This window comes from Aquarana catesbeiana, linkage group LG04 (assembly GCF_042186555.1).
Source record: "Aquarana catesbeiana isolate 2022-GZ linkage group LG04, ASM4218655v1, whole genome shotgun sequence".
Taxonomy (NCBI): domain Eukaryota; kingdom Metazoa; phylum Chordata; class Amphibia; order Anura; family Ranidae; genus Aquarana; species Aquarana catesbeiana.
In genome coordinates this window covers 345,224,356-345,251,031 of record NC_133327.1, presented here as the reverse complement: position 1 = coordinate 345,251,031, position 26,676 = coordinate 345,224,356, and the positions used below count along the sequence as shown (strand labels likewise).

Sequence of the window (26,676 nt, the reverse complement as noted above, 5' to 3'; positions counted from 1 at the left end):
TGCAATAAGGGAATATCTTACTCTAGCTAATACCCCCAAACTATCAGCAGAAGATGCAGCTGCCCTAGAAGAACCCATCACAATGGTAGAACTACAAGGCGCAATTAAAAACATGAAACCAGGTAAAGCTCCGGGTCCGGACGGTTTGACTCTGCAGTACTACCAGACTCTGCTGCCGATTTTAGGCCCACGTATGTTGAAACTATTTAACAAGCTTACAGAAGGGGGCCACTTGCAGAGAGACACATTAAGCGTGCACATATCCCTTATACCTAAGGAAGGGAAAGATCCCGCAGCCTGTGGTAGCTACAGGCCCATATCTCTTCTAAATATAGATCTCAAACTCCTCACCAAAATCTTAGCAAATAGATTGTCCCAACATATGACTGACCTGATACACTTAGACCAGGTGGGTTTTGTCCCTACGCGTGAAGCTAGGGACAACACCACAAAAGTCCTTAATTTGATCCACAGAGCTAATACATCTAAAGCGCCTTGTACCTTTCTCAGCACAGATGCTGAGAAAGCATTTGATCGGGTTAGCTGGGAATTTATGACAGCAGTCCTCAAGCATATCGGATTAGGTAACCACATGTTACAATGGATCTCTAATGTTTACTCTTTACCTACTGCTAGGGTCAAGGCTAATGGAATCCTTTCTGCTCCTTTTAATATCTCCAATGGTACCAGACAATGATGCCCGCTATCACCCCTTCTCTTTGCCCTGGTACTCGAACCCTTTCTAAACACGATACGCAGGAACCCAGATATCTCTGGGATTACCATAGGTCACAGACAATACAAGATTTCCGCATACGCGGATGATCTTCTATTTTCCTTAACCAACCCGATTATCTCCCTCCCAAATTTAATTAAAGAATTTCAGATATACGGGAACATGTCTAACCTAAAGATTAATTTTGACAAATCAGCAGCAATGGGAATCAATATGCCGATGGAACAACTTTCCTCTCTGAAGTCCAAATTCAATTTCAGATGGTCGGATAGTCACTTCAAATACCTGGGCACTAACATACCCAGGGATTTGAAACGCACATTTGAAATGAACTTCCCTCCAATCCTGAGCAAAGTTAAAGAGTTACTCGCAGAGTGGGGCAAAGGTCTTCACTCATGGTTTGGGAGATGCAATCTAATCAAGATGTGCATTCTCCCAAAATTTCTATACCTATTTCAAGCCTTACCTATAAGAATCCCCGCTAACTACTTTAAACAAATACATTCCCTATTCATAAAATTTGTGTGGTCACACTCTAAGCCTAGACTAAAAAGACGCTATTTGACTCTACCGAAACACTATGGAGGTCTCGCCCTCCCTGACGCAAAACACTATTATCAAGCTGTGCACCTAGGGAGGATCATTGACTGGAACAGACACGACAAAACTAAACTATGGATCCAAGTAGAGAACCATCAGGTTAATATACCCTTGAAAGGGGCTATCTGGTGTTACGATAAACTACCTAGGGACATGACTTCACACCCGACCATTGGTGCCACGCTGTCAGTGGGCTTAAATATACTTAAAAACACTTCATTGACCTTCAAACAATCCCCCTTATTCCCCATTCTGGGGAATCCAGCGTTCGAACCAGGGCTAGACTATTCAAACTATGAGACGCTCTGGGAGTCAGGTAAAGACTGTGCATCACATTATGAGGAAGACGATCACTGGACCTCAATTCAGTCCCTGACGAATGATAACGGGGGTTTTCAATTGTCATTTTGGAAAGCGATTCGGCTACACCATTTCCTGTACTCAATACCAGAACCGATGCGATATAAGCGCGATATGACGACGCTAGAAGAATACTGTAGAGGGGAGGGCACTCTGCCTCAGGTGCTCTCCAAGACATACTCACTACTCAACACACCAACTGAACAACCAGACTTGCTATTTTTACGAAAGTGGGAACAGGATCTACAATGTAATTTTACAGCAGCACAAACACAAAACATACTTCAACTTACGCTGAAATCATCCATCTGTACAAAAATTCAGGAGACAAATTACAAAATTCTGACTAGATGGTATTACACACCTCAATTATTACACAAATTTTTCCCCGGCACTTCTGATAGATGCTGGAGGTGCGGTTCTGAGGAGGGGACGCTCCTACACATTTTTTGGACCTGTTCACTAGTACAGCAGTTTTGGGTAGCAGTAGAGACAATTGTTAAAAAATTCACGAATCACATAACGCAGAGAGATCCAGCCGTTTTTCTGTTACATGCCACCTCAGCCCCAATTAAATCATATAAAAAGTCAGTGGTCAGACATCTGCTCAATGCAGCGAAGTCCTGTATTCCAGCCTTGTGGAAACTGAGTACACCCCCTACGGTGGGAATGTGGCTACGTAGAGTTGAAGAAATCAAAAAGATGGAAGACCTAATACTGACTGCCCAACACAAGCAAGACAAACATTCAAGAAACTGGTTATCCTGGAACATATATATTTTCTCAGATGAAGGACAAACCTTATTAAATTCTTGAGAATCCCTTGATTAGGTAGCGGCTGCGGGATAGAACCTTGGCCGGATCCATCGCGCTCGCGTCTATTTATAACCCCCCCCTCCCTTTCTCACCCCTTCCACTCTGTCTTTACTTCTTATATATATATTTTTCCTTTTTCTGTGCAATAAGTGGTCTATTATTTCAGTAACAGACAACTTTCCATTCACACCAATTATGTTGGAATTATGTAAGAATAAGCAAATATTGGGAAGATGTCATTCCTGTTATATTGTAATACTGCATGGTGGTTGATATACCTATGGACTACAAAGACGGATTCACGAATTTAAAGAGGATAAATGATGTCATAGGCCAGTTTCTATGCAGATAGAATGGAACACTTTAATGGAAAGGATATATGATGACTGTATTTGTCAGAATGCTATTAGAAAGACCACGGATGTATTCTATCGATTATGATATGCTTTTCTTTCTTCCTTATTTGTTTTTGTTTTCTCTTTTCTTTGTCAAAAATTTCAATAAAATTATATTTGAAAAAAAATAAATAAATAAAACATTGCAGAATAGAATACAGTAAAAAAGAGCAGAACAATAGAGAGAGAATAGAGAGAGAGAGAACAAAAAAACGACAACTATTTTTTTTAATTTTATATATTTTTTTTTGTGTTTTTTTTTTTTTTGTCTTTTTTTACACTTTTTTTGTAACTGTAACTTTTACAACTGTAACCGGTTCCAGGTTCAGGTCTCTCAAAATGCGATGGCATCTTGGGAGACCCTGTGTTAGTGTGCCTAGTCTGTGCAATGCTGTACGCTAATACTCAACTAGTATATGGTAGCAATCAAATCATTCACCAATGCAAAGACCAGGATTATCAGGACAGGAGGGACAATAATAGCGGGTGTCACGCCTATATCCGCGCTTGCTGCAGACATGACATCTTTTTTGGGGGGGTTCGTTGGGTAGGGGTACTCGGGAGGACATAAAGAAAATGCCTCTCATGCAGCCGACTGCATTTGGTTGGGGATGTGAATGGGGGAAGTACGGGCGCTGCAGAAGTGGTGGGTTCCCAATTAGGATTGGCGAATGCAGCAGGAAGGGCATTATGGGCACAACAGGCCTGTGTTTGTCTTCTTCTTGGTGGCAGCGGGACACTACTTGTGCTTGCCACCTCACCAGCTTGAACTGCACTTATGGGACTCGCCATTTCACCAAGTGTTACTGCAGTGCTGGTTTGACTACGACCGGGGTGTACTAGGCCGCTGGTGCTTGCCAGTTCACCAAAACGCTACCAAAAAAACTGTTAGCAATCGCAGGGATCAGGCCTGACTCTGTGAACGCTGCAGTTATGTGTTTAGTGTTTTGTAAGTGACAGTGATCGATCGATACTGCACTTGGGTGGGCTGGGCTGGGCGGAGGAGCAAAACGCAGGTGCTAGCAGGTATCTGGGCTGATCCCGCTAACACTAGGTTTTTGGGAACCCTAAACTGCTGGGGACACTAGTATAGATCTGATCGGATCAGATATTGATCCGTACAGATACTATACCACTAAGGGAGGCGTATGCTGCGTGCGTGGGTGTTAGCGGTTCTGGCGCTAATCTGACGCTGCCTGGGGCCACACATATCACCGCCGGGCGATCAGGGGGCTAAACCTTTATTCGGTAATAAACAGCGGGTGCCCTGACACTATAAAAAATAAACTAACCAGCGTCACCCGTAACAGTAATACGGTGATCAGTGGTGAAAGGGTTAACTAGGGGGCAATCAAGGGGTTAAAACCTTTATTCGATAGTATATGGGGGTCCCTGATGCTATAAAACGCTGACGGCGAACCTAAATATTTACCTCCCTAACTAGCATCACCAGTGACACTAATACAGCGATCAGAAAAATGATCGCTTAGTGACACTGGTGACGGGGGGTGATCAAGGGGTTAAAACTTTATTAGGGGGGTTTAGGGGGGTATCCTAGACCTAAAGAGGGCTAACACTAACTGCCCTACCACACAAACTGTCACAAACTGACACCAATGCAGTAATCAGAAAAAAAAACAAAAACGCTTGGTGTCAGTGTGACAGGGGGGGGGAGGGGTGATTAGGGGGGGATCGGGGGTGTTATGTGTGCCTGGCATGTTCTACTGTGATGTGTAGTGTTGTGCACTCACATTGCAGTCTTCTCTCCTCGGCGCCGGAATGGAAAATACCGAGCCGAGGAGAGATGACATCACTTCCTCTGCCTCTGTGTACTATACAGTGGCAGGGGAATGATCCCATTGGCTGGGAGCGATCGGGAGGGGGGGCCATGAATGGATGGCCTCCCCCTCACCTCCGATCGCCGGGGGACAAACGCGGAGCGCCTCGGGCACCGGGGGGGTCCGATCAGACCCCCCGCCCGCGGGAAGCAGATCACGCACAGGTACGTGATTCTGCCTGCCCGTGCCATTCTGCCGACGTACATTGGCGTGAGGCGGTCAGCAAGTGGTTAATGCTCTGTTATGATGCTACCTTTGACACCTTTTTATTGTGTGGTTTGCAGAGTTTCAGCAAATCACATAGCATCCAGTGTGGAAAAATGAACATATATCAAAAGCACCCACCTGTAACCATTACCATACCTCCGAACATTTTGAGAAGGGAATGAGAGACACTTACTAACTAGACATGTGCGATTAGTTTTGTATGAATCGAAAATTCGTACGAATTTCCGTAAATTCGTACATTCGGGAGGATCCGAAATATGAATTGCTATGCTTCCAAATTTTGTACGAAATACGAAATTTCGTTTACGAATTTCGCATCCAAATTCCGTTACAACGGAAATGAGAATGTCCGTTAATTATGATTAATCGTTATGATGAAGTTAAAAACCCAGGAAGTCAGCACAGCACAGGGATGGTGGGAGCCCCTCATAATGATAAATTCATCATAACTAACATTCATAATTGTTACAAAAGGTTAACAAACTTAACGAAAAATTTGTATTTCGTACGAATCCAAATTGAATTTCGGACACGAATTACAAAATATGAATTAATTCTAATACGGAAAGGAACTAAATGAATTTATTGATGGCGCAAATGTCTACTACTAACAAACGTATGCAGGCATAGGACATGCCCCCTGCCACACCCCCTTAAATGAGAATTAACCAAAAAAAAGGTTAAACAAATCCACAAGGACTTTTTTACCACTACAATTCCTTTATATTGGCTTTTAAAATGTACAAATGCAGCAATTTAGAAATTGGATGAAAGGTTTAGCGCTGGGAAACACTTTTTGAAAGATAAAAAGTGCATTTTATATACAACTGTATACAGTAGATCAGACCAAAATGAGGGACAAATGAGGAGGAATGAGGGACATGGCTCCAGATCAGGGACAGTCCCTCGAAATCAGGGACAGTTGGGAGCTATGCCATTACAACATTAGAATATTTTGTAATGCAACTCCCACTACAGGCAATAAGCAGGGCCAAACAATTGCCAAATAGTATAGATGCTATAGATCAAAAAGTAAAACTTTTTAAGAGGTGTTATTTGTTTTATCTCAATTTGCAGTAAAGTACATAAGAAGGGCTTTCTGCTCCATAAATTAGATGGAACATGTCCTGGTGTTCTCCATTAAATCACCCCTTTGGAGTACATTTTCATTAGTTTTCTCTTGTTCTAACAATTCCTCCTCTAGAGGTCAACTTGCAACTTTCCCTAGAGACAAATTTGAGCAGAGACATTTCTGATATAAAGCAGATGCTGATGGGGTGATCTCATAATTCTTTTTTTTTTTTACAAAATGTTCAAGAATGTTCTAGTTTTTGTAATGATGGCACATGTATCTTCTTCATATATAAAACAAGTATATGTTCTCATAAAATCAATAGTATGCAGACAACACTGACCTAGAAACGCATGTTACTACTAAATGCATACAGATATAAACATTTGGTGAGTAAACTGATTCTATGATTTCATTTATAAAGTTTAGCAAATTGTTATAGTGATATCATTGCAATGTTTTGGTTTGTGGTATTGAGTTTGAAAAGACATTGGATAGTTGGAACACCGTCCATCAAACAAGAGGAAGGGAAGATAATTTCATGTTTCCTGTGTTGGAAAAGAACAACAGCATGTAATGTAAAGTCGCAGGTGGCGCTCTAGTATGATAGTGTATAGTACATGTTCTGTGTTGTCATTGGCAAATGTAATGGGGATTTGGGGAGGGGGGTATGTGTGAGGAGGAAGAATGGGGGGGGATATGTGTGAGGAGGAAGAATGAGGGGGGGGGGGATATGTGTGAGGTGGAAGAATGGGGGGGATATGTGTGAGGTGGAAGAATGGGGGGGATATGTGTGAGGAGGAAGAATGGGGGGGATATGTGTGAGGAGTAAGAATGGGGGGGGGGATATGTGTGAGGAGGAAGAATGAGGGGGGGGATATGTGTGAGGTGGAAGAATGGGGGGGATATGTGTGAGGTGGAAGAATGGGGGGATATGTGTGAGGTGGAAGAATGGGGGGGATATGTGTGAGGTGGAAGAATGGGGGGATATGTGTGAGGAGGAAGAATGGGGGGGATATGTGTGAGGTGGAAGAATGGGGGGATATGTGTGAGGTGGAAGAATGGGGGGATATGTGTGAGGAGGAAGAATGGGGGGGATATGTGTGAGGAGGAAGAATGGGGGGGATATGTGTGAGGAGGAAGAATGGGGGTGTATGTGTGAGGTGGAAGAATGGCGGGGATATGTGTGAGGTGGAAGAATGGGGGGGGATATGTGTGAGGTGGAAGAATGGGGGGGATATGTGTGAGGAGGAAGAATGAGGGGGATATGTGTGAGGAGGAAGAATGGGGGGGATATGTGTGAGGTGGAAGAATGGGGGGGGATATGTGTGAGGTGGAAGAATGGGGGGGATATGTGTGAGGAGGAAGAATGGGGGGGATATGTGTGAGGTGGAAGAATGGGGGGGGATATGTGTGAGGAGGAAGAATGAGGGGGGGGGGATATGTGTGAGGTGGAAGAATGGGGGGATATGTGTGAGGTGGAAGAATGGGGGGATATGTGTGAGGTGGAAGAATGGGGGGGATATGTGTGAGGAGGAAGAATGGGGGGGGATATGTGTGAGGTGGAAGAATGGGGGGGATATGTGTGAGGTGGAAGAATGGCGGGGATATGTGTGAGGTGGAAGAATGGCGGGAATATGTGTGAGGTGGAAGAATGGGGGGGGGGATATGTGTGAGGTGGAAGAATGGGGGGGATATGTGTGAGGAGGAAGAATGGGGGGATATGTGTGAGGTGGAAGAATGGGGGGGATATGTGTGAGAAGGAAGAATGGGGGGATATGTGTGAGGAGGAAGAATGGGGGGATATGTGTGAGGTGGAAGAATGGGGGGGATATGTGTGAGGAGGAAGAATGGGGGGATATGTGCGAGGAGGAAGAATGGGGAGGATATGTGTGAGGAGGAAGAATGGGGGGATATGTGTGAGGTGGAAGAATGGGGGGGATATGTGTGAGGAGGAAGAATGGGGGGATATGTGCGAGGAGGAAGAATGGGGGGATATGTGTGAGGAGGAAGAATGGGGGGATATGTGTGAGGTGGAAGAATGGGGGGGATATGTGTGAGGAGGAAGAATGGGGGGATATGTGCGAGGAGGAAGAATGGGGAGGATATGTGCTGAGAGGAGGGTTTGGGGGAGGGGGGTTAATTTAGAGAGGGTTGTGCTAAAAGGAGGGATTTGTGGAAATGTGTCCTAGGAGGGAGATTAAAGAAAGAAGATGTGTGCTGAGAGGAGAGTTGGGGGGGGGGGGGATTTTGTGTCAGGAGGAAGTAGGGGGATTTGGGCTAATAGGAGGGATTGGGGGGAGAAGATTTGTGCTAGGATGGAAAGTTTGAGAAGAAAGAGGATATATGCTAGGCGGGTGATATTTTGGGGTGAGGGAGACTTGTACTAGGAAGGGGGATTTTTGTTTGGAAATGTTTGCATGGGGGGGGGGGGGCGTTAGGTAGGCTGTACGGGCCCCGTAATTTCTAACAGCGGCCCTGCTTGTGTGGTCTAGTTGGTGTGATACGAGGGCTAACCAGTAAATTGTGGTAGGACAGGAGCAACACAAGACAGTTAGCCTAGTAGGGAAGGATGCTTAAATCTAGCCTTGAGGGACTAAAAATTAGAAACGGTGGACAAGCAGACATTATGAAGAACATGCATATGCACACACACACTTTCTTACTTAAATATCAAAATTCGATTTACCAGAATAACACAGCCTAGTAAAAAAAAGCTTAATTGTAGTGCCATTATACATTCTGTTCTCTTGAGTAAAAGAACAACTTGCTCTGTTCACTGATAAGAACATTTGGCAATCAATGTTAATACGTGAGAAATAGAAGTGTTTCTATATAAAGACAACACTGTATTTGGAAGGTTCCATTTCTGTTAGTGGTTAATGAATGCAAACACACTACAAAGAAATACAGACTCCTAGTACCTAGATATAACCTCCAATATTCAAATGTAGTATAAAATACTTAACAATACATCGGTCCCCTGTAAGTAATACTAATACATACAGTATATCAGATATAAAAGTGCAGACCTGTACATGGATCTTCTTTCTCTTACACTTTCTAGTCTTCGAGATTTTCTGTGTTATACTGGCAGTCAGAACAGCTGATAGAGGACTCCACTTTCTTGTATCTTATTTCCAAAGCATAATACACTACTGTTGGATATGTGCCATAGAGCAGTGACGAACTCAAAGCGGCACTACACTTATGTTTAAAAAGGGGTGAGGTTTAACAATGGAGGACTTCTTAAAGTATTTGTCCAACCAGAGCTATTTATTTTTTGTTCGTTTTGAATAGAGTGGAGGATTGGAATCTGCCCAGTTTTTAGTGCTATCTAGGGCTTCATTAGAAGGATTCTTCCTCACATTTCCCAACAGCAACAATGAAAGAAATGATTTATTTTTTATTAGAGTAGTGTAAGGCTAGAGCCCTTATCAGCTGCCCTCGTCTGTACCTTTGTTTCAGATTTTTCCTCTTTCTGTCTGGTAAAATCGATGTGTCTGTGACTGGAGGGAAGTGCTCTAAAATCTCTCTTATGCCGCGTACACATGAGTGGACTTTGCGGCAGAAAAGGTCCGACGGAACGAAACTGTCGGACATTCCAATCGTGTGTGGGCTTCATCTGACCTTTTCTGTCGAAAAATCTGACGGACCTTAGAAACAGAACATGTTTCAAATCTCGATTCCTATAGAAAAAAACGATGTTCGTCTGTATGCTAGTCCGACGGACCGAAAATGACGCAAGGCCAGCTATTGGCTACTAGCTATTAACTTCCTTTTCTAGTCCAGTCGTACGTTATCATGTTCGAAACGATCGGACTTTGGTGGAATAGTGCGTAGGCAAGTCCGTTTCGTCGGAACTCCGTCGGAACGCTGTTGAAAAGTCCTTCAGAGTTCAGTCCGATGAAAAGTCCGCTCGTGTGTACGCGGCATAACAGAGTTCTGGATAGTAGTAAAACCCAATAGGGGTTCTAAGCCCTCCCCACTCTATCCAAAAGTCACTTTAATGTGCCATGAACGCTTTATCACCTGTACATCAATGTTTATCATATCTTACAATGACACACTATTCTCTCTATAAAGCTAATAACCTGATGATGAATGGTATTATACCCAGGTGTATAAAATGTATTAAAGTGTTAAAAGGTGTATACTTTCAAGTCATTTGGAAAATAAAATGCAAAAGGTCAAAGTAATGAAAACACTGTAAGCAAGGGTGCTTCTCATTCACGCCATACCAAAATGTGCTTGTTTACATGGGCATGGTGGAAAGTTGTTTAATGTATGCATACACACACACACAATATGGTTTATATGGGAGCAATTACTAATAAAAAAAAAAAAACAATAGTTCACTCTCAAACATTTCCCACACAAGACAATTATATTAAAAAAAAAAAAAAAAGATACTGTAGAGGCTGTTGTAAGCTCCCTTCCCCATTCCACAGCTCTCTAGCATGCCCAGATAGCAGCTGTAAAAACTCAGTGTAAAAATCCATGCTAACCCTCTTTGATTTTTTTACTTCCTTTATCCCTCTTTTTCCAATTAGTGAGATTATTTTTTTTATTGGCTGACTTCAGGCAAGAAAGTCCCAGCAGTGCACACTTGCACAAACACATTACAGTATAATGGCCCGTACACACAATCCGAATATCGTACGAAAACAGTCATCCGAGGATGGATCGTACGATATTCAGATCGTGTGTACACTACTTTCGACAGCCGATCACGACCGTTCATCCGATATTATTCGATCGGACATACCCGAAAATGTTCCTCATTCGATTCCAGATTGTACGATTTTCATTTAGTCGGTATAGTTGTCGTCCGAAAATACAATACAAATACATTACAACACATAACATCACTTCTGATTTTTTTGTCTGTCGTACGAGAATTTTCGTGACTTTATTTAGCTATTCAATTCCTAATTGCGACTATTAAGTGAGAACGGTCGTACGATCGGTCGTACGATATTCGGATCGTGTGTACGGGCCATAAGACTTGTCAGACACAGAATTATTGGTTTTGTTGTGGGCCTTAGAAAATATTCAGGTTATTCAGTTGAAGCTCCTTAGGGCATATACCCACATACACTATATTACCAAAAGTATTGTGACGCCTGCCGCATATGAATTTTATTGACATTCCAGTCTTATGTCCTGTACACACGGTCAGATTTTCCGACGGAAAAAGTGCGATCAGATTGTGTTGTTGGAAATTCTGATTGTGTGTGGGCTCCATCGGACTTTTTCCATCGGAATTTCCGACACACAAAGTTTGAGAGCAGGATATAAAATTTTCCGACAACAAAATCCGATCGTTTAAATTCCGATTGTGTATACACTTGTCTGACGCACATAGTGCCATGCATGCTCAGAATAAATGAAGAGACGAAAGCTATTGGCTACTGCCTCGTTTATAGTCCCGATGTACGTGTTTTATGTCACCACGTTCAGAGCGATTGGATTTTCCGACAACTTTGTGCGACCGTGTGTATGCAAGACAAGTTTGAGCCAACATCCGTCGGAAAAAATCAGATGGATTTTGTTGTCGGAAGGTCCAATCAATGTCCGATCGTGTGTACAGGGCATTAGTCTGTAGGGTTCAATATTGAGTTGGCCCACCCTTTGTAGCTATAACAGCTTCAATTCTTCCGGGAAGGCTGTCCACAAGGTTTAGGAGTGTGTCTATGGGTATGTTTGACCATTCCTCCAGAAGCACATTTGTGAGGTCAGGCACTGATGTGGACAAGAAGGCCTGGCTCTCAGTCTCCACTCTAATTCATCCCAAAGGTGTTCTGTCAGGTTGAGGTCAGGACTCTGTGCAGGCGAGTCAAGTTCCTCCACCAGAAACTCACTCATCCATGTCTTTATGGACCTTGTTTGTGCACTGGCCCACTAATTCATCCCAAAAGTGTTCTATGGGGTTGAGGTCAGGATTCTGTGCAGGCCAGTCAAGTTCCTCCACCCCAAACTCGCTCATTCACACTATATTACCAAAATTATTGGGTCACCCCTCCAAATCATTTGGTGGAGAGGGGATTAAGGTGTGGGGTTTGTTATTCATGAGTTGGGCTTGCCCCCTTAGTTCCAGTAAAGGGAACTCTTAAGGTGTCCGCATACCAAGACATTTAGGCCAATTTAATGCTCCCAACTTGGTGGGAACCCTTTAGGGATGGCCTCTTCCTGTTCCAACATGACTGCACGCCAGTGCACAAACAAGGTCCATAAAGACATGGATGAGTGAGTTTCTGGTGGAGGAACTTGACTCGCCTGCACAGAGTCCTGACCTCAACCTGATAGAACACCTTTGGGATGAATTTGAGCGGAGACTGTGAGCCAGGCCTTCTCGTTCAACATCAGTGCCTGACCTCACAAATGCGCTTCTGGAAGAATGGTCAAACATTCCCATAGACACACTCCTAAACCTTGTGGACAGCCTTCCCAGAAGATTTGAAGCTGTTATAGCTGCAAAGGGTGGGCCAACTCAATATTGAACCCTATAGACTAAGACTGGGATGCCATTAGAGTTCATGTGCATTTAAAGGCAGGCGTTGCAATACTTTTGACAATATAGTGTACATTAAGACTTTAGACAAAGGTTTTTTTGCTTTGGATAAAGTGGGTACATTTTGAAGCCAGTGTCCATTTTGGGAAGTTCATGTCTTCTGACAGGGAGACAAAGCAACAAGAAATTATGGGAATTCTTCTCCATAGTTATGGACAAAGCAACAAGAAATTATGGGAATTCTTCTCCATAGTTATGGACAAAGCAACAAGAAATTATGGGAATTCTTCTCCATAGTTATGGACAAAGCAACAAGAAATTATGGGAATTCTTCTCCATAGTTATGGACAAAGCAACAATAACACCTTCTTTCATTGGGTAAACATACCTCCCAACTTTTTGAGATGGGAACGAGGGACAACTATTAGCAAAAGTATATAGGCATAAGACACACCCTCTGCCACGCCCCTTTGAAGGAGAATTATGTTTTTAAAAAATGATTAGTTAAACCCACAAGTTCTTTACCATTACTATTCCTTTACCTTGGCTTTTGAAATCTACTGATGCAGCAATTAATTTATTGGATGAAAGGTTTAGCACTGAAACACTTTTTAAAAGAGAAAATGTTCATTTTATATACAACTATATAAGATGAGACCAAAATGAGGGACAAATTGGGAGGACAGCGGGACAGAGGGACTTTGTTCCAAATCAGGGACAGTTGGGAGCTATGGTAAATGTTACAACTTCTGTCTTTTTTTTTTTGCCCTCTGTACTTTTCTGTGTTGGTAATATTCCCAACATATCTTGTCCAAGTGTCACAGGAATAAAATGTAAGAAGGGAGTTCTTCAATGGAAGAAATAAAAAGTTAGACATTCCAACATTTACCTACCTATATTTTTTTTTATAAAACAAAAAGTAGGGATTGAATTATATATAGATATCAGAGCTGACAGATTTTAGTTGCAATCACAAATATATCTGATTTTAAAAATAAAATAAATATTAAACTCAAATGCAAGACCAAAGAATTAAAAAAAACATTATAATTATATATATCTCTATCTATCTATCTATCTATCTATCTATCTATCTATCTATCTATCTATCTATCTATCTATCTATCTATCTATCTATCTATCTATCTATCTATCTATCTATCTATCTATCTATCTATTATAAAGATGTTTAGATTGCTGCAGTATATGGCAGTGCAATGAGAAAACACATGTTCCAGCACTATTTTACTAATAGCATTTAGGAAGGCAATAAAATGAACGATAAGAGTAAATGTAATCTTTCTATATACTAAACTTTTTTTCTTATCATGATTTCAGAAAAAAATATCATCAAATTATGTTTCATAAAACGTTAAGGCACACACAAGTACTTGTTTATTGTATAAAACAGTAAAGCAAAAATAAAAATAAAAACTGCTACAAAAACCACAAACCCCCAGGGACTACTTGTCCATTGCATTCCCTTTTTCCAGCTTTGTCATGTTTTCTAAAGTCTATTTTTAGATAAACCAGTAAAATGAACAGGCAAAACATTTCAGCAGACTTCCTGCCCGTTAAGAAAAATGAGCAGTCTTGAAGGACCCAGAACAAGTTACTTTATGTGAAAATGCATCTGCTATCTAATAGAAGATATGTATACAGTGTGTGTGTGTGTGTTATTGGCATAGCTCCCAACTGTCCCTGATTTTGAGGGACTGTCCCTGATTTGGAACAATGTCCCTCTTCCCCCTCATTTGTCCCTCATTTTGATCTGATCTATATAGTTGTATATAAAATGTACTTTTTATCTTTCAAAAAGTGTTTCCCAGCGCTAAACCTTTCATCCAATTTCTAAATTGCTGCATTTGTACATTTTAAAAGCCAGTATAAAGGAATAGTAGTGGTTAAAAAAAATTCTTGTGGATTTAATGAACCTTTCTTTTTGGTTAATTCTCCTTTAGGATGGTGTGGCAGGAGGCGTGTCCTATGCCTACATACGTTTGTTAGTAGGTGTCCCTCATTCCCTCTCAAAATGTTGGGCGGTATGTGTATGTACAGTATATATATATATATATATATATATATATATATATATATATATATATACCCCCACACAACCTCATAGCCCAGTATTTACAGTACAAGCAATGTTCAAAGGAAACACCACTTGCCTGTATATGTGCAGTCTAAATAGGACCAGTGGCAGTTTATACCTGCACTTAGTTTTACTATACTGAGCACAGTGTACATGAGGGGTCTTCAAACTATGGCCCTCCAGTTGTTCAGGAACTACAATTCCCATCATGCCTAGCCATGTCTGTGAATGTCAGCGTTTCACAATGCCTCATGGGATGTGTAGTTCCGCAACAGCTGGAGGGCCGTAGTTTGGTGTACATCATCAAAATAGGACATGCTCCAGATGCTTTGCACTGATTTTGGTAAAACAGCAGCGCTGATCCTCAAACTAGGTTTTCTTCATACCTATCTTCGTATTTCTCTTCTGTGGCATGCCTGAGCAGATTTTAAGTACAGAATACTAAAGGTTAGATTTTTTTTGTTACTAAACAAGATGAGACTGTTATCAGCAATTTTTTTAAAGCACCTCTACTAATACAAGAGAACACTATTTGTATAGGTTCAGTAATGGTAAATGCACAGTAGTGATAAGTGATTATAGAGCTCATCCTTTTGCTGAAAATATGGAGAGCTCCAGTGCTAAAGGTTCTAAAAAGAACAGGTATAACGTTTTGGTGGTCAGAGGGTACATATTCCAGTCTCTATCAAAATTTACCTAACATGATAGAGCAAATATGAAACATGAACACAGCCAGAGACAAAGGGATACCAACATGTGCAACATTGTTTAAGATATTGACCTTTTTGTTAAAAATCAGATAGAAAAAAAAATCTAAGCCTGTTGGGTTATTCATGCATTTACTTTGTTCTGTTGCCAAATGTTGGCTTAATATCTGTAGGTGGAATGCTGCTGTTATGAAGCACAGATTGTAAAAGTCTCCAAACATACTCGTATTGCAGATTTATTCTGAAAGGCAGTACAAAGACTTGGAGAATGGGCACAGTGCAGTAACCAACTAGATTTCAGACTAGTTGCTAGGAAATACTGTATGTTGTCCTAAATAAATCAGTTAGCAGTAAAATAGAGGTAGGATATAAAACATGTAAGGTAAGCAAGATGGTCTATGTAGCATATCATTATTTTATTGTTTAGTGTCCAGATAACATTTAAAATTCTGTGCATGCAAGGATATAAGAATTTGTTAACAATGCTTTTTGTGCTGATAAGGTAGGCCTGCCATAAGGGGTTAAAGATATGGTTATATTTTAGGGTTACAAGGTTACTTGTTAGGTCCATAACATAAACAAGAAATAAAATGGTAAAAGATTCTTTGCAACACTATTAGGTAACAGCTTGTACCTTAGGGGCTTGTACCCAAAGTAGGACTATTAGACATCAGGAAGTCTTTAAACACCGTGGTAGCTGGTAGTTCAGGTGGTATAAGTGAGATAGTAGTGTAAACATACCCATGTTAACAACACACACAGTTCACCATTTTTTAAAGATTTTTAACAGGAAAAATAACACTCTAAGGCATCTATATGGGGTAGGGAAACAAGGAGAGAGATGAAGAAGAGAGCGGGGCATAGAACAAAAACAGTGGGGGGTGAGGGACAGAGGGCATGGAAGGAGAGGATGAGGGGGGATACCAAGGCGGGATGGCAGTACCACAAGTTGGCTCCACAGCATTGAATGACTACAGGGTAGGATTCATCAGAATACAACTCCCAATATTATCCTGTATTGTGCTCCTCCATTTTGTCTCTGAGGGTAGCAATCACGTGTTCCATTTGTTGAATGTCATTCACCCTGGCAAACCATTGAAAAATGGTGGGTGGAGATTGTTGTTTTCACATGCTGGGTATGCAGACTCTGGCAGGGTTCAGTAATGTTTTAGTAGGGACTTACGGTATCTCCTACTTGACATAAGGCTTAAGTTGAGGAGCACTGCCATGGGATTGTCAAAAAGGGAGAAATCCGTAAGTTTTTGTACAATCTGCAAGACTTGTTGCCCAAAAGGCCAGATATTCCCAGAAAATGTGGAGTATCGTGCCGACCTGGGCACTGCATCTCCAGCACTAAAGGCTGTGTCAAGGAAACAAGACTGCCAGGATAGACGGGCCATCAAAGGGGGGTCTGATACCACTGTGTCAGGATTTCATATGTGGTTTCTTGGTATTTGCTACATAGGGAAGAATTATGAGCAAAAAAGAGTCAGCAGTTATTTTGATCTTCTGTAAATGTTGTGTTCAGGCCCCTCACCCTTTTGTGTGGAGGATTCTGCTGGGAAAATAAGTCCAGCAGGATACAGTAAGAGGCAGAGAGGGATTTATGTATGGGTCCTTCAGCAAACGGGGTTAGACATTTGTTAAAGCATGTATGATCCATGTTTGGATCATACGTGCTTTAACGGGATCATAGGATCATATGTAAATTTGCCATTGCAAATTCCTCAGAGGAAATGGGTTGGGGAGAAAGAGTCAATTTCCTCTTCTGTGAGAGAGGGCAAAATGCCATCTCTGAGGTAGTTTGCAGTTGCAGCAGATTTATCGGTGGCAGACCTGGTAGGGGACGTGGGTTGAAAATTGTAAAGGGTGCCAAAGAAGGCACAGAAAGTGTTGGCCATTTACAAGGATGAATATATCTTTGAGCCTGTAGGTGTAGACAAAGCATGAGCGGCCAACTACATTTATCCCCAAATTAATAAAATGATCTGTGGCTCTCATGAGTTTGTTTTTAGCTTGAAATAAGGAGTGTTCTTGAATCTGTTCTCGTACATGAGTGAGCTCAGAATGTTTATTTTTATAACACTTTTTTTTCGGCATTGCAAGCCACACACCAAACACTACCAGTGGCAAATTTTCAGTGGCAAAAAACAAAATATGGCAAGAAAATAACAGATTATGACTGATTTGGTATGAAATAATTGCTAGTGGGATTTTTAGCAAATAAAATGAAAAGAAGAACTTTATGATAAAAATTTACCTACAAATATCTTAAAGTATTTTTTTATTTTTTTTAATGCATACAGCATTTTCTGTTTTTTTAATTGTAACTGTAGTGCAGCATGTTTCCACTGCACAGTACTGCACAAGCTACTATACTCTAAACCTCCTGCAATGTGACATGTCCCCTGACAATATGTTAAAATGTTGGCACCAGTCATAGACTGCTCACTGAAAAATAAATATGGTGGGAACATTCCATGCATTCTGAGACCTACTGTAGCAAGACATATAATAAACTGCTGGGAAAGTATGAGTTCAGTTCAGTCTATGAATATGCTTCCCCGTAAGCCATGGCAAATATTCAGTGGCAAGCTTGGCACATCTGTAGTGCGGCTGTTATCACAGGTAGGGTGTGCAGAACTGAGAAGCCCAGAGCATCATTCCCTGTCACATTTTCCTGTTCAGTCACTGCAGTACATAATGGAACTCCTAGGTATAAAATAGACTGTGACACATCACAAGTAAATGAAATTGACACAGATCATCTCTCTGCATCAGAGCCAAATGCTGAGCTATAAGTAGATTTTTACAGTGTGGTCCTAGCAAAATCCAATTGAGAAGTAATGAAATGTATCTTGCATGTTATTAACTACTTCTGTTACATGCTTAAGGAATTTGCCTCTGTGTATGAGGATGATGACAATATCATATAAGGAACATGCAGCATCAAAACAGCAACAGAAGAAGAGCTCCTACATACAACATTACTATCATCCAAAGGATGATAACCTATTTTATATAATATGTGCATCCTACAAAGATCCCTGTAACATAGCTGAATTTTGTTTGATTAAAAATCTGTTTTATGGCAAGTAAACGGGACTAACTGCCTGCTTATCTCCTACCATGTTTTCCATTGGAACACAACCTCACTCCAGGAATGTTATACAACAACAGGAATAAGACCAGTTTGCAATTTACATAATTGGATTATCACTTTGGAAGAAAAAAAGACAGTTGAAGCTCAAAGTACACTAAGATATAATAACTTGCAGAAATCATAACCTCAGGGCTTCTTTTATAGGCAACACACCAAATGGAAGTGCTCAACCCCCTCCACCCAATTTAGAGGGGATGGAACACGGGTGCACAGATTTGGCTCCTCCAGGCCATCATAAATGCAAATACCACAGAAAGAGCTAGCACTCGGATGCAGATCCTTTGGATGCAATTTACTACCAAACAGGGAAAATACAGTCATGACAAAGAAGTTACCACGTTTCAGCCAATAAAGCTATCATAGCTTTGATGAAGGCCTCATCGGCCGAAATGCATGAGCATTTAGCTATTTGATAATAAATTGCATCCAAAGGATCTGTCCTGCTTCATCCATGTACACAGTTCAATAACCTTCTTTCCTAGAAATCTTGGTGATGGTGATCATCAATGTAATGGGTGATCATGGGAGAAAATAGCTTCCTCCCTTAGTCTTAGTAGTAGTATCCTTCAACCTGCCAACTGCACAATGAAGAAGCAGCAGTACCTTGACAAGCTCATCACTGTGCTTTTCCAGCCTGTATTTTCAATGATAGACTGATTGTCTTCATTGCTTGCTTACTTCTCACTCTCTCAATATTGCTCTGTAGCAGATCATTGAAATGTATTATAATAGATTTTGTTATTTTTTAAACAGTATTTAAAGTGATACTAAAGTTTTGTTTTGTTTTTTTCTTTAAAAATAACAAACATGTTATACTTACCTGCTCTGTGAAATGGTTTTGCACAGGGCAGCCCAGATCTTCCTCTTCTCGGGTCACTCACCGGGGCTCCTGGCCCCTCCCTCCTGCCCCCACAGCAAGCAGCTTGCTTGAAATTCTGTATCCTCATTTAAACATTCAAGTATACTGGACAATTTAAAGCTTCATGCAAAGGTTTACATTAGGGGTTTACAACATAACTTTTTTTTTCTGCATCCCATGAACCCAGGTGCTGCATACAGTACCACATGAATGGCCATGCATGGACATGGGTATAAACCAATACAGTGAAACCTTGGATTACGAGCATAATCCGTTCCAGGAGAATGCTTGTAATCCAAAGCACTCGCATATCAAAGCAAGCTTCCCCATAGAAGTCAATGGAAATGAAGATAATTTGTTCCGCATTGACTTCTATTGCATGCAATACCGCATGTGACCAGAGGGGAGGGGGGGGCGTTGGAGAGTTGCTCGTCTTTCAAAACCCCCATTAACTCAAAAACCAAGGTTCCACTGTACTTATGGGTATAAGCCAATACTTATCACATATGGCATACGGACGTATTACCCAAATGCAGAAAGTTTACAGGGATGAGGCCATTGAATTGTGTTCAAAAGCACATTCATTAATTGTGTTCAAAAGCACATGGTTAAGCTGTGAAAACATTCCTTTAAAGTGAACCTGTCATAACAGAAACATTGTCCATACCATTAATAAAGTGACACTAAACACACACTGTTTAATTTACATTGCCCATTCTATTTCTGTATGTGGATGATGGCATCCTCCATGTGTTCACCTTTAGAGGCCAGCCACTCTCACCTGACTGCTTATATAATCTTCCCTCAGCATTGCTCCACCTCAGCCTCTAATTAGCCTCTAATTAGGAACACTATATTAACCTGTACATTGCAAGCCAACCTTGCTGATCAACCATTGTGTATTCATTGTGTGTTTGGCTTCCTGCTTGCCGTGTGCTCTTCGTTTGTTTCTGTTACCAATCTTGGCATGTTGCCGACTATTCCTGTCTGCTCGTGACCCTGACCTTTTGGCGTGTCCCCGACTATCTATGTTTGCCAGTGACCCTGAACCTTTGGCGTGTACTCTGTTGTTCCTGTCTGCTAGTCGCCCTGACCTCTGCCTTATCCCTTTACTATCCTTGTTGTTCCAGCCTGCTGTTTCCTTCTCCTGTAATCTACCGTGAGCGTGAGCTGTGAGACCCTAGGGGCCGCGACCTGCAGCCAGACTGCAGCGCAGTCCATCCTCACCACTAGAGGCTCTGGTGAACACCAGCTGGCTCTTAGATTCCGTGCCCTGGGGAATTTATGCTCTAGCCCCCACTGGAATCTGTGTTAGTGATCCAGTAGACCTGCTTTCTGAACCTCTCTGGGTACTATCCGCAGCAGTCAGTCCTAGGGTCCACTATCTTAGCGGTGCACTTCCGACTCCTACGGAGTGCATCTGTCACCTGGTCTCAGGTAACCTGACAGTTTAATCAGCCATGGACCCGGCTGACGTGCCGCTTCTTGCAGATGATCCATTACAGGGCCTCCCGTTTTGAACAAGTTCAGGGCTCATTAGCATCTCCGGTTCAACAACCTCAACCGCTATCTGCTGCTGCACCTATCGCACCAGTCGCAGCCACACATTCATTACAACTGCCAGCTTTGGGCTGCTTCTCTGGGGACTTCAAAGCCTGCAGGGGGTTCCTTAGCCAGTGCACAATTCATTTTGAACTCCGGCCTCAAAACTTCCTGTCCGATCGGGCGAAGGTAGCCTATATTATATCCCTCCTGTCCGGCGAGGCATTAGCCTGAGCTGCTCCTCTGTGGGAACTGAATGATCCAGTGGTTTCTAGCCTATCTGATTTCTTGAAACTTTTTCGGAATATCCTGAAGGAACTGGGTCGTGTCTCCTCAGCGGCCAGCGCTCTTTTACGTCTTCGTCAAGAGTCCACTTCTGTGAAACAGTATGCTCTTCAGTTCCGTATCCTCACAGCTTAATTGAGCTGGAATAATGAGGCCCTAGTTGCAACCTTTTTACATGGCCTCTCTGATAGAGTGAAGGATGAATTAGCAGGAAGATCCCTCCCTGCTGATTTGAACGGTGTCATCACCTTGTGTAACCAGATCAATATTCGCTTTCAGGAGAAGGCCCTGGAAAAAAGACGCCAGCACTCCCCATTCTTTAGGCAGCCTGAGCTCCCTGTCCCTTCTCTTCGATCTGAGGAGCACCCCCAGCCTCCTGAGGAACCTATGCAGCTGAGCTTCTCCCGAAGAACCCGCTAGGTGCAGAACTCTGAGCCTGTGCCTCTACTGTGGGGTGAAAGTTCATTTTCGTGACACTTGTTCTCTTCGTCCGGAAAAATGTTTGGGGCTAATACATCTGAAAGGTGGAGTATTAGACCCTGAGATATCACCTTCACCTTCTCGCCTTCTCCTTTCTGTATTACCTTATGTCGGCGCTTCCTCTCGTTCGGTCTCGGCTCATCTGGATTCCGGAGCCACTGGCAATTTCAAGGATTGAGAAACTGCATCTTCCATGACATTTACCATTTTGCCACTTACAACGCCATTGGTGGTCTTGGCGATTGATGGCACTGTTCTCCCAGGGGGCCCTATCCGCTTCCAGACCCTCCCTGTTAAGATGTCGGTAGGGATACTCCACCAGGAGTGGTTATCTTTCCTTGTCTTACCTAAGGCTTCATCTCCTATCATATCAGGTCTTCCCTGGTTACAGCTCAAATTTCCACACATTTGACTGGACTGCTGGACAGATCCTGGCTTGGGGTTCCTCCTGTTCCTCTTCCTGTCTACTCAAGTTTACCCCAAAAGAGAAACTTCCTGTTGCCACCATCCCAGTATCTTCTACTCTTCCTGCTGTATATAGCGATTTCTGGGATGTGTCCTGCAATAGTCAGACTGATGCACTCTAGATCATGTGGCACTCTGGATGAGGAGCCCACCTATGAACCTGAGCCGATCATTCACTCCAGTTTGCATAACCATTTACCTTTGCCTGTCCCTAAACTCCCTTGGACGCACAGCCGGGCTAACTTATCCGCAAGTTCCAGTACATCCTGTGATGCGATTGAGATAGTCTCTACACCTGGCGATACTATTCAGTCGGACTCTGCACCAGTTATGCCAGTCCAACCCATGCCCGGTGAGCTTCCTGCTATGCATCGCATTGTAGCCCATTATGTGTCACTTACCTGACACAGGAGCCTGCGATGTCACCACTGTCCCCTCTTTCACGAAGCGCCCATCTTCCTTCCGGGTATCGCGGCTCTAGCGCTGTCATTGGCCGGAGCAGCGATGAAGTCACTCCCACACATGTGTTCGGGAGCCGCCACTAACGGCACGATCGCCGTTAGAGACGGCACGCTCAGTGCGCATGCGCACAGTTGTCTACGGCACATGCGCCGTAGACATCAGTTCCTGTCTTTTGCAAATATCTCCTAAACTGTGTAGGTTTAGGAGATATTTCTTGCACCTACAGGTAAGCCTTAATCTAGACTTACCTGTAGGGAAAAGTGGTCTGTAAGGGTTTACAACCACTTTAAACTTATTGTATATTGGTGATCCCCCCATTGTTATAGTTACCTGTCCCTGATTCAGCCAAATATTGGGGCCACACAGCCTCTTGCCAAAATCTTTCATGCTTTTCCAGTGCATGTGCTTTGGCCTCTCATTAGTTCTTATGCAGCACTCTCAAATACTATCTTGTACACTGGATTAACGCTCCACTGAATAAGAATATTGAGCGCATGTGCAGACCAGTGTTATGTCAATAAGAGGCTGTGCGGCCTAGATGGTGATATCTTGCTGAATTGGGGACAGGTAAGCATATGACTGGCGGGAGAAGGGGGGCTACAATAAGTATAACTGCACCAAACAAGTTCAGCCTCTTAAAACGTTTAGCTCAAGAATAACCCAGTTCTAAACTTTAACACCAAACAGTGCCAAAACTTACCCTTCTCTTACTTTGTTGAAAAAAAAAATGGCCGGAGCTATAAAATTCAGGTATGTATCTTCCATAACTGGTATGAGTCTGGGCACCTCTGAAAATCAGACTATTGCAATCTGGGTATTGTTAAGGGAACCTTTCTCCTTCCTATCTACCGTATATATGTGCCTGCACTGTATCGCTCTGGTCACTTTAGTAAATTGTTTGCTAACAAGCACGCTTTAAACTAACCACTAATCCCAACTGTTAACCTTAACCTGTCTCCTAAACTTAACATATTATTACAGTAAACCTTGCTGTTAAAATGTAACACCTAAACTTGAGCTGGCCATACACCATACAATTTTCCTGTTCAATTTTCTTTAGATTTACCTTCAACTATGTAGTGCAAGGGCTTGCCTGATTGCATACAAATTAAAAGTGTTTAGAAAGTTGTACAAGAAAATTGTTTACTGTATGGCCAGCCTTAATGTCTGAATCCCACCTGGGAAAAAATCAGCAAGGACTTGTATGTCCCCCTGCCTACTTGGCATTTTGGTTTTCATTCGACAACCAGGAAACTTTTAGGGTAATTGGCTTTCCCCCAAATTGCTCCTAGTGTGCAAATGAGTGTGGAAGACACGTCAGAATGTAAGTTTTTTCAGAGAACAGGAAATGATCTGTGCATCTACAGAGCAATGTGCAATACCTAAGCACTGTATTAATACTAGCAATAAATACAGATAAATATGATCTAGATAAATAAAATCATAATTTATTGAACCTAATAAATAAAACCATTGTGCTGATAACTCTAAGCTGAAAGTCACAGCAGTTTAAATCTGTAATCATAGGGGGTGATTTACTAAGAAGAAGGCACTGCACCAGTTCATACATTAATTGGTACACCGGAAAAGTCATTAATCGAACGTGCGAACCAGTGCATATTGAAGCGCAAATAGCGATAATCTATACCCGCATATGTAAACAGCAACTGTCGCTAGGGTAACTGCGGTTAGCTCATTGATAATAGTGCACGCCCAATACAATTGGTTAATTTCATCTCATTGGATGTGTCTTGTTAGGCAATTAGTAGGTTAATTAACCCTTTTGATGCTAATCTCATTCCTGTCTCTTCTAATATATCTTTGAAATGTGTTTTTTTCTTTTTTTACCCACATCTTTCAATACATTACAAAGAGAGAAGTGTTTCTAAACCCAATAAATTAATATTTTCAAATCTTGATCTTTAACCACTTGCTGACCAGCCACCATCATTATACTGCGGCAGGTCGGCAGGATCCCGCGAACCGTCGTAGCGCGCCCGCTGCATTGCGGGGGTGCCGATGCTTGCAGCCGGCATGATCCAAGCGCGATCGTGGGCACGAGAGGCAGAACAGGGACGTGTGTGTATAAACATACAAATCCCTGTTCTGTGAGGAGAGACAGGTTGTGAGTTCCTAATAGCTAGGAACCACGATCTATCATCTCCTATAGTCAGTCCCATCCCCCCACAGTTAGAACACACAGTCAGGGAACACAGTTAACCCCTTGATCGCCCCCTAGTGTTAACTCCTTCCCTGCCAGTGACATTTACACAGTAATCAGTGCATTTTTATAGCACTGATCGCTGTATAATTGTCAATGGTTTCAGAAATGTGTCAAAAGTGTCCGATGTGTCCGCCATAATGTTGCAGTCCCGATAAAAATTGCAGATTGCCACCAATACTAGTAAAAAAAAAAAATAGTAATAAAAATGCCATAAATCTATCCCATATTGTGTAGACGCTATAACTTTTGCGAAAACCAATCAATATACGCTTATTGCGATTTTTATTACCAAAAATATGTAGAAGAATACATATAGGCCTAAACTGAGGAAAAAAATTGCTTTTTTAAAAAAAAATTGGGGATATTCATTATAGCAAAAAGTACAAAATACTGTGTTTTTTTCAAAATGGTCGCTCATTTTTTGTTTATAGCGCAAAAAATAAAAACCACAGAGATGATCAAATACCACCAAAAGAAAGCTTTATTTGTGGGAAAAAAGGGACGTAAATTTTGTTTGAGTACAATGTCGCACGACCGCGCAATTGTCAGTTACAACGACACAGTGCCGAATCCCAAAAAATGGCCTGGTCATTAAGCAGCCAAATCTTCCGGGGCTTAAGTGGTTAAAGGTGACCATACACTACAATCAGTTAGATCTTAACTAAATTAGATTTAGTGCAAGAGCCTGTTTGATTTCCTATAATTTGAAATAATTGTTCAAGTGCGTCTTCCTTTTACCTATTTTGCCTAAATATCGAGTTGTACAGAGATCATTATTATGCCTCCAGTGTGTGGCATCTACCCAACTTCTCTCTGCTGGTGCACACAAGAACCTACATCTATAGATATATCAATATATACACACACATTGAAGCAGGAAGCAATATACATTGGCTTGGAAGTGAATCTGTACACAGGAAGTAGTTGTGTGTTTTGAGGCCAAATCATTTAGACATACACACATGACCCACACAAACACCACCCCATGTAAAAATAAATAAAAAATTATCTTAACTTGCAACTAAGGATCATCTTTTCCTCAGACAACAGTGAGCGGGACATGGTGGTGGGAAGAAATTAGCAGCAGTACAAGCAACTTCCTGGAGGGGCGTGATGTCATTCCTGTGTGCTGGCCACCGCTTCCGGGAACCAGATATGTGCCACAGGTACATACCTCCATGCACACAGCAGTTGCACATCTCACATACACAGCGGTCATGCATATAGATGCATTTGGCACATCTACCCTGTTTCCCCGAAAATAAGACCTAGCGTGATTGTCGGTGATTGCTGCAATATAAGACCTACCCCCCAAATAAGCCCTAGTCAAAGTCCTTGTAGGTCTTCTTCTCAGGGTAGGGCTTATTTTCAGGGAAGCAGGGTAGGGCTTATTTGGGGGGTAGGGCTTATATTGCAGCCATCACCAACAATCACGCTAGGTCTTATTTTCGGGGAAACAGGGTAGCTGCAGGAACCCAATTATTATGGAAATTAATAGTAAAGCAGATGCAGATTTCCAGGACTGGACTAACAAATGTTTATAGTGAAAGGCAACTGGTGTTTTCTATTAAACAAAGTCTAAATGTGCTATTGACATGCATCACAGTTGAAATTAGGAATGTGTCTTTGCAAAGTTAAGCTAAATGAAATCCTTTCCTATTTTTGCTTGGGGATAGAGTGCAGAGGGATTAGAAGTCTTGTCAGTTTTTGGGGATGTCTGCACCCCTGATAGGGTGAAGACACCTCCCAAATTTTGCCAGTTTCTCTTTCAAATGTATAGAGTGCAATTTACCTAATGGGGAAACTATTTAGATTGACCTGTGTGTCGCTAAGGA

At 42.1% G+C, this 26,676-nt stretch overlaps 1 protein-coding gene across 3 annotated transcripts in view; it reads right to left on the bottom strand.

Moving 5' to 3' along the window:
* Nucleotides 1-26,676, bottom strand: part of FHL5 (four and a half LIM domains 5) — a 105,879-nt gene that overhangs the window by 73,940 nt on the left and 5,263 nt on the right. Inside the window, exon 1 of one of the 3 annotated variants that reach the window (XM_073626965.1) lies at nt 10,814-10,870. The exons of 1 other annotated variant lie outside the window; for it this stretch is intronic. In XM_073626965.1, coding sequence (XP_073483066.1) covers nt 10,814-10,830 — 17 coding nt within the window. In that variant the 5' untranslated portion in view covers nt 10,831-10,870. Of the gene's footprint in view, nt 1-9,077; nt 9,220-10,813; nt 10,871-26,676 lie in introns of those variants that run through there. One more of the 3 variants, XM_073626967.1, reaches the window with a different exon arrangement.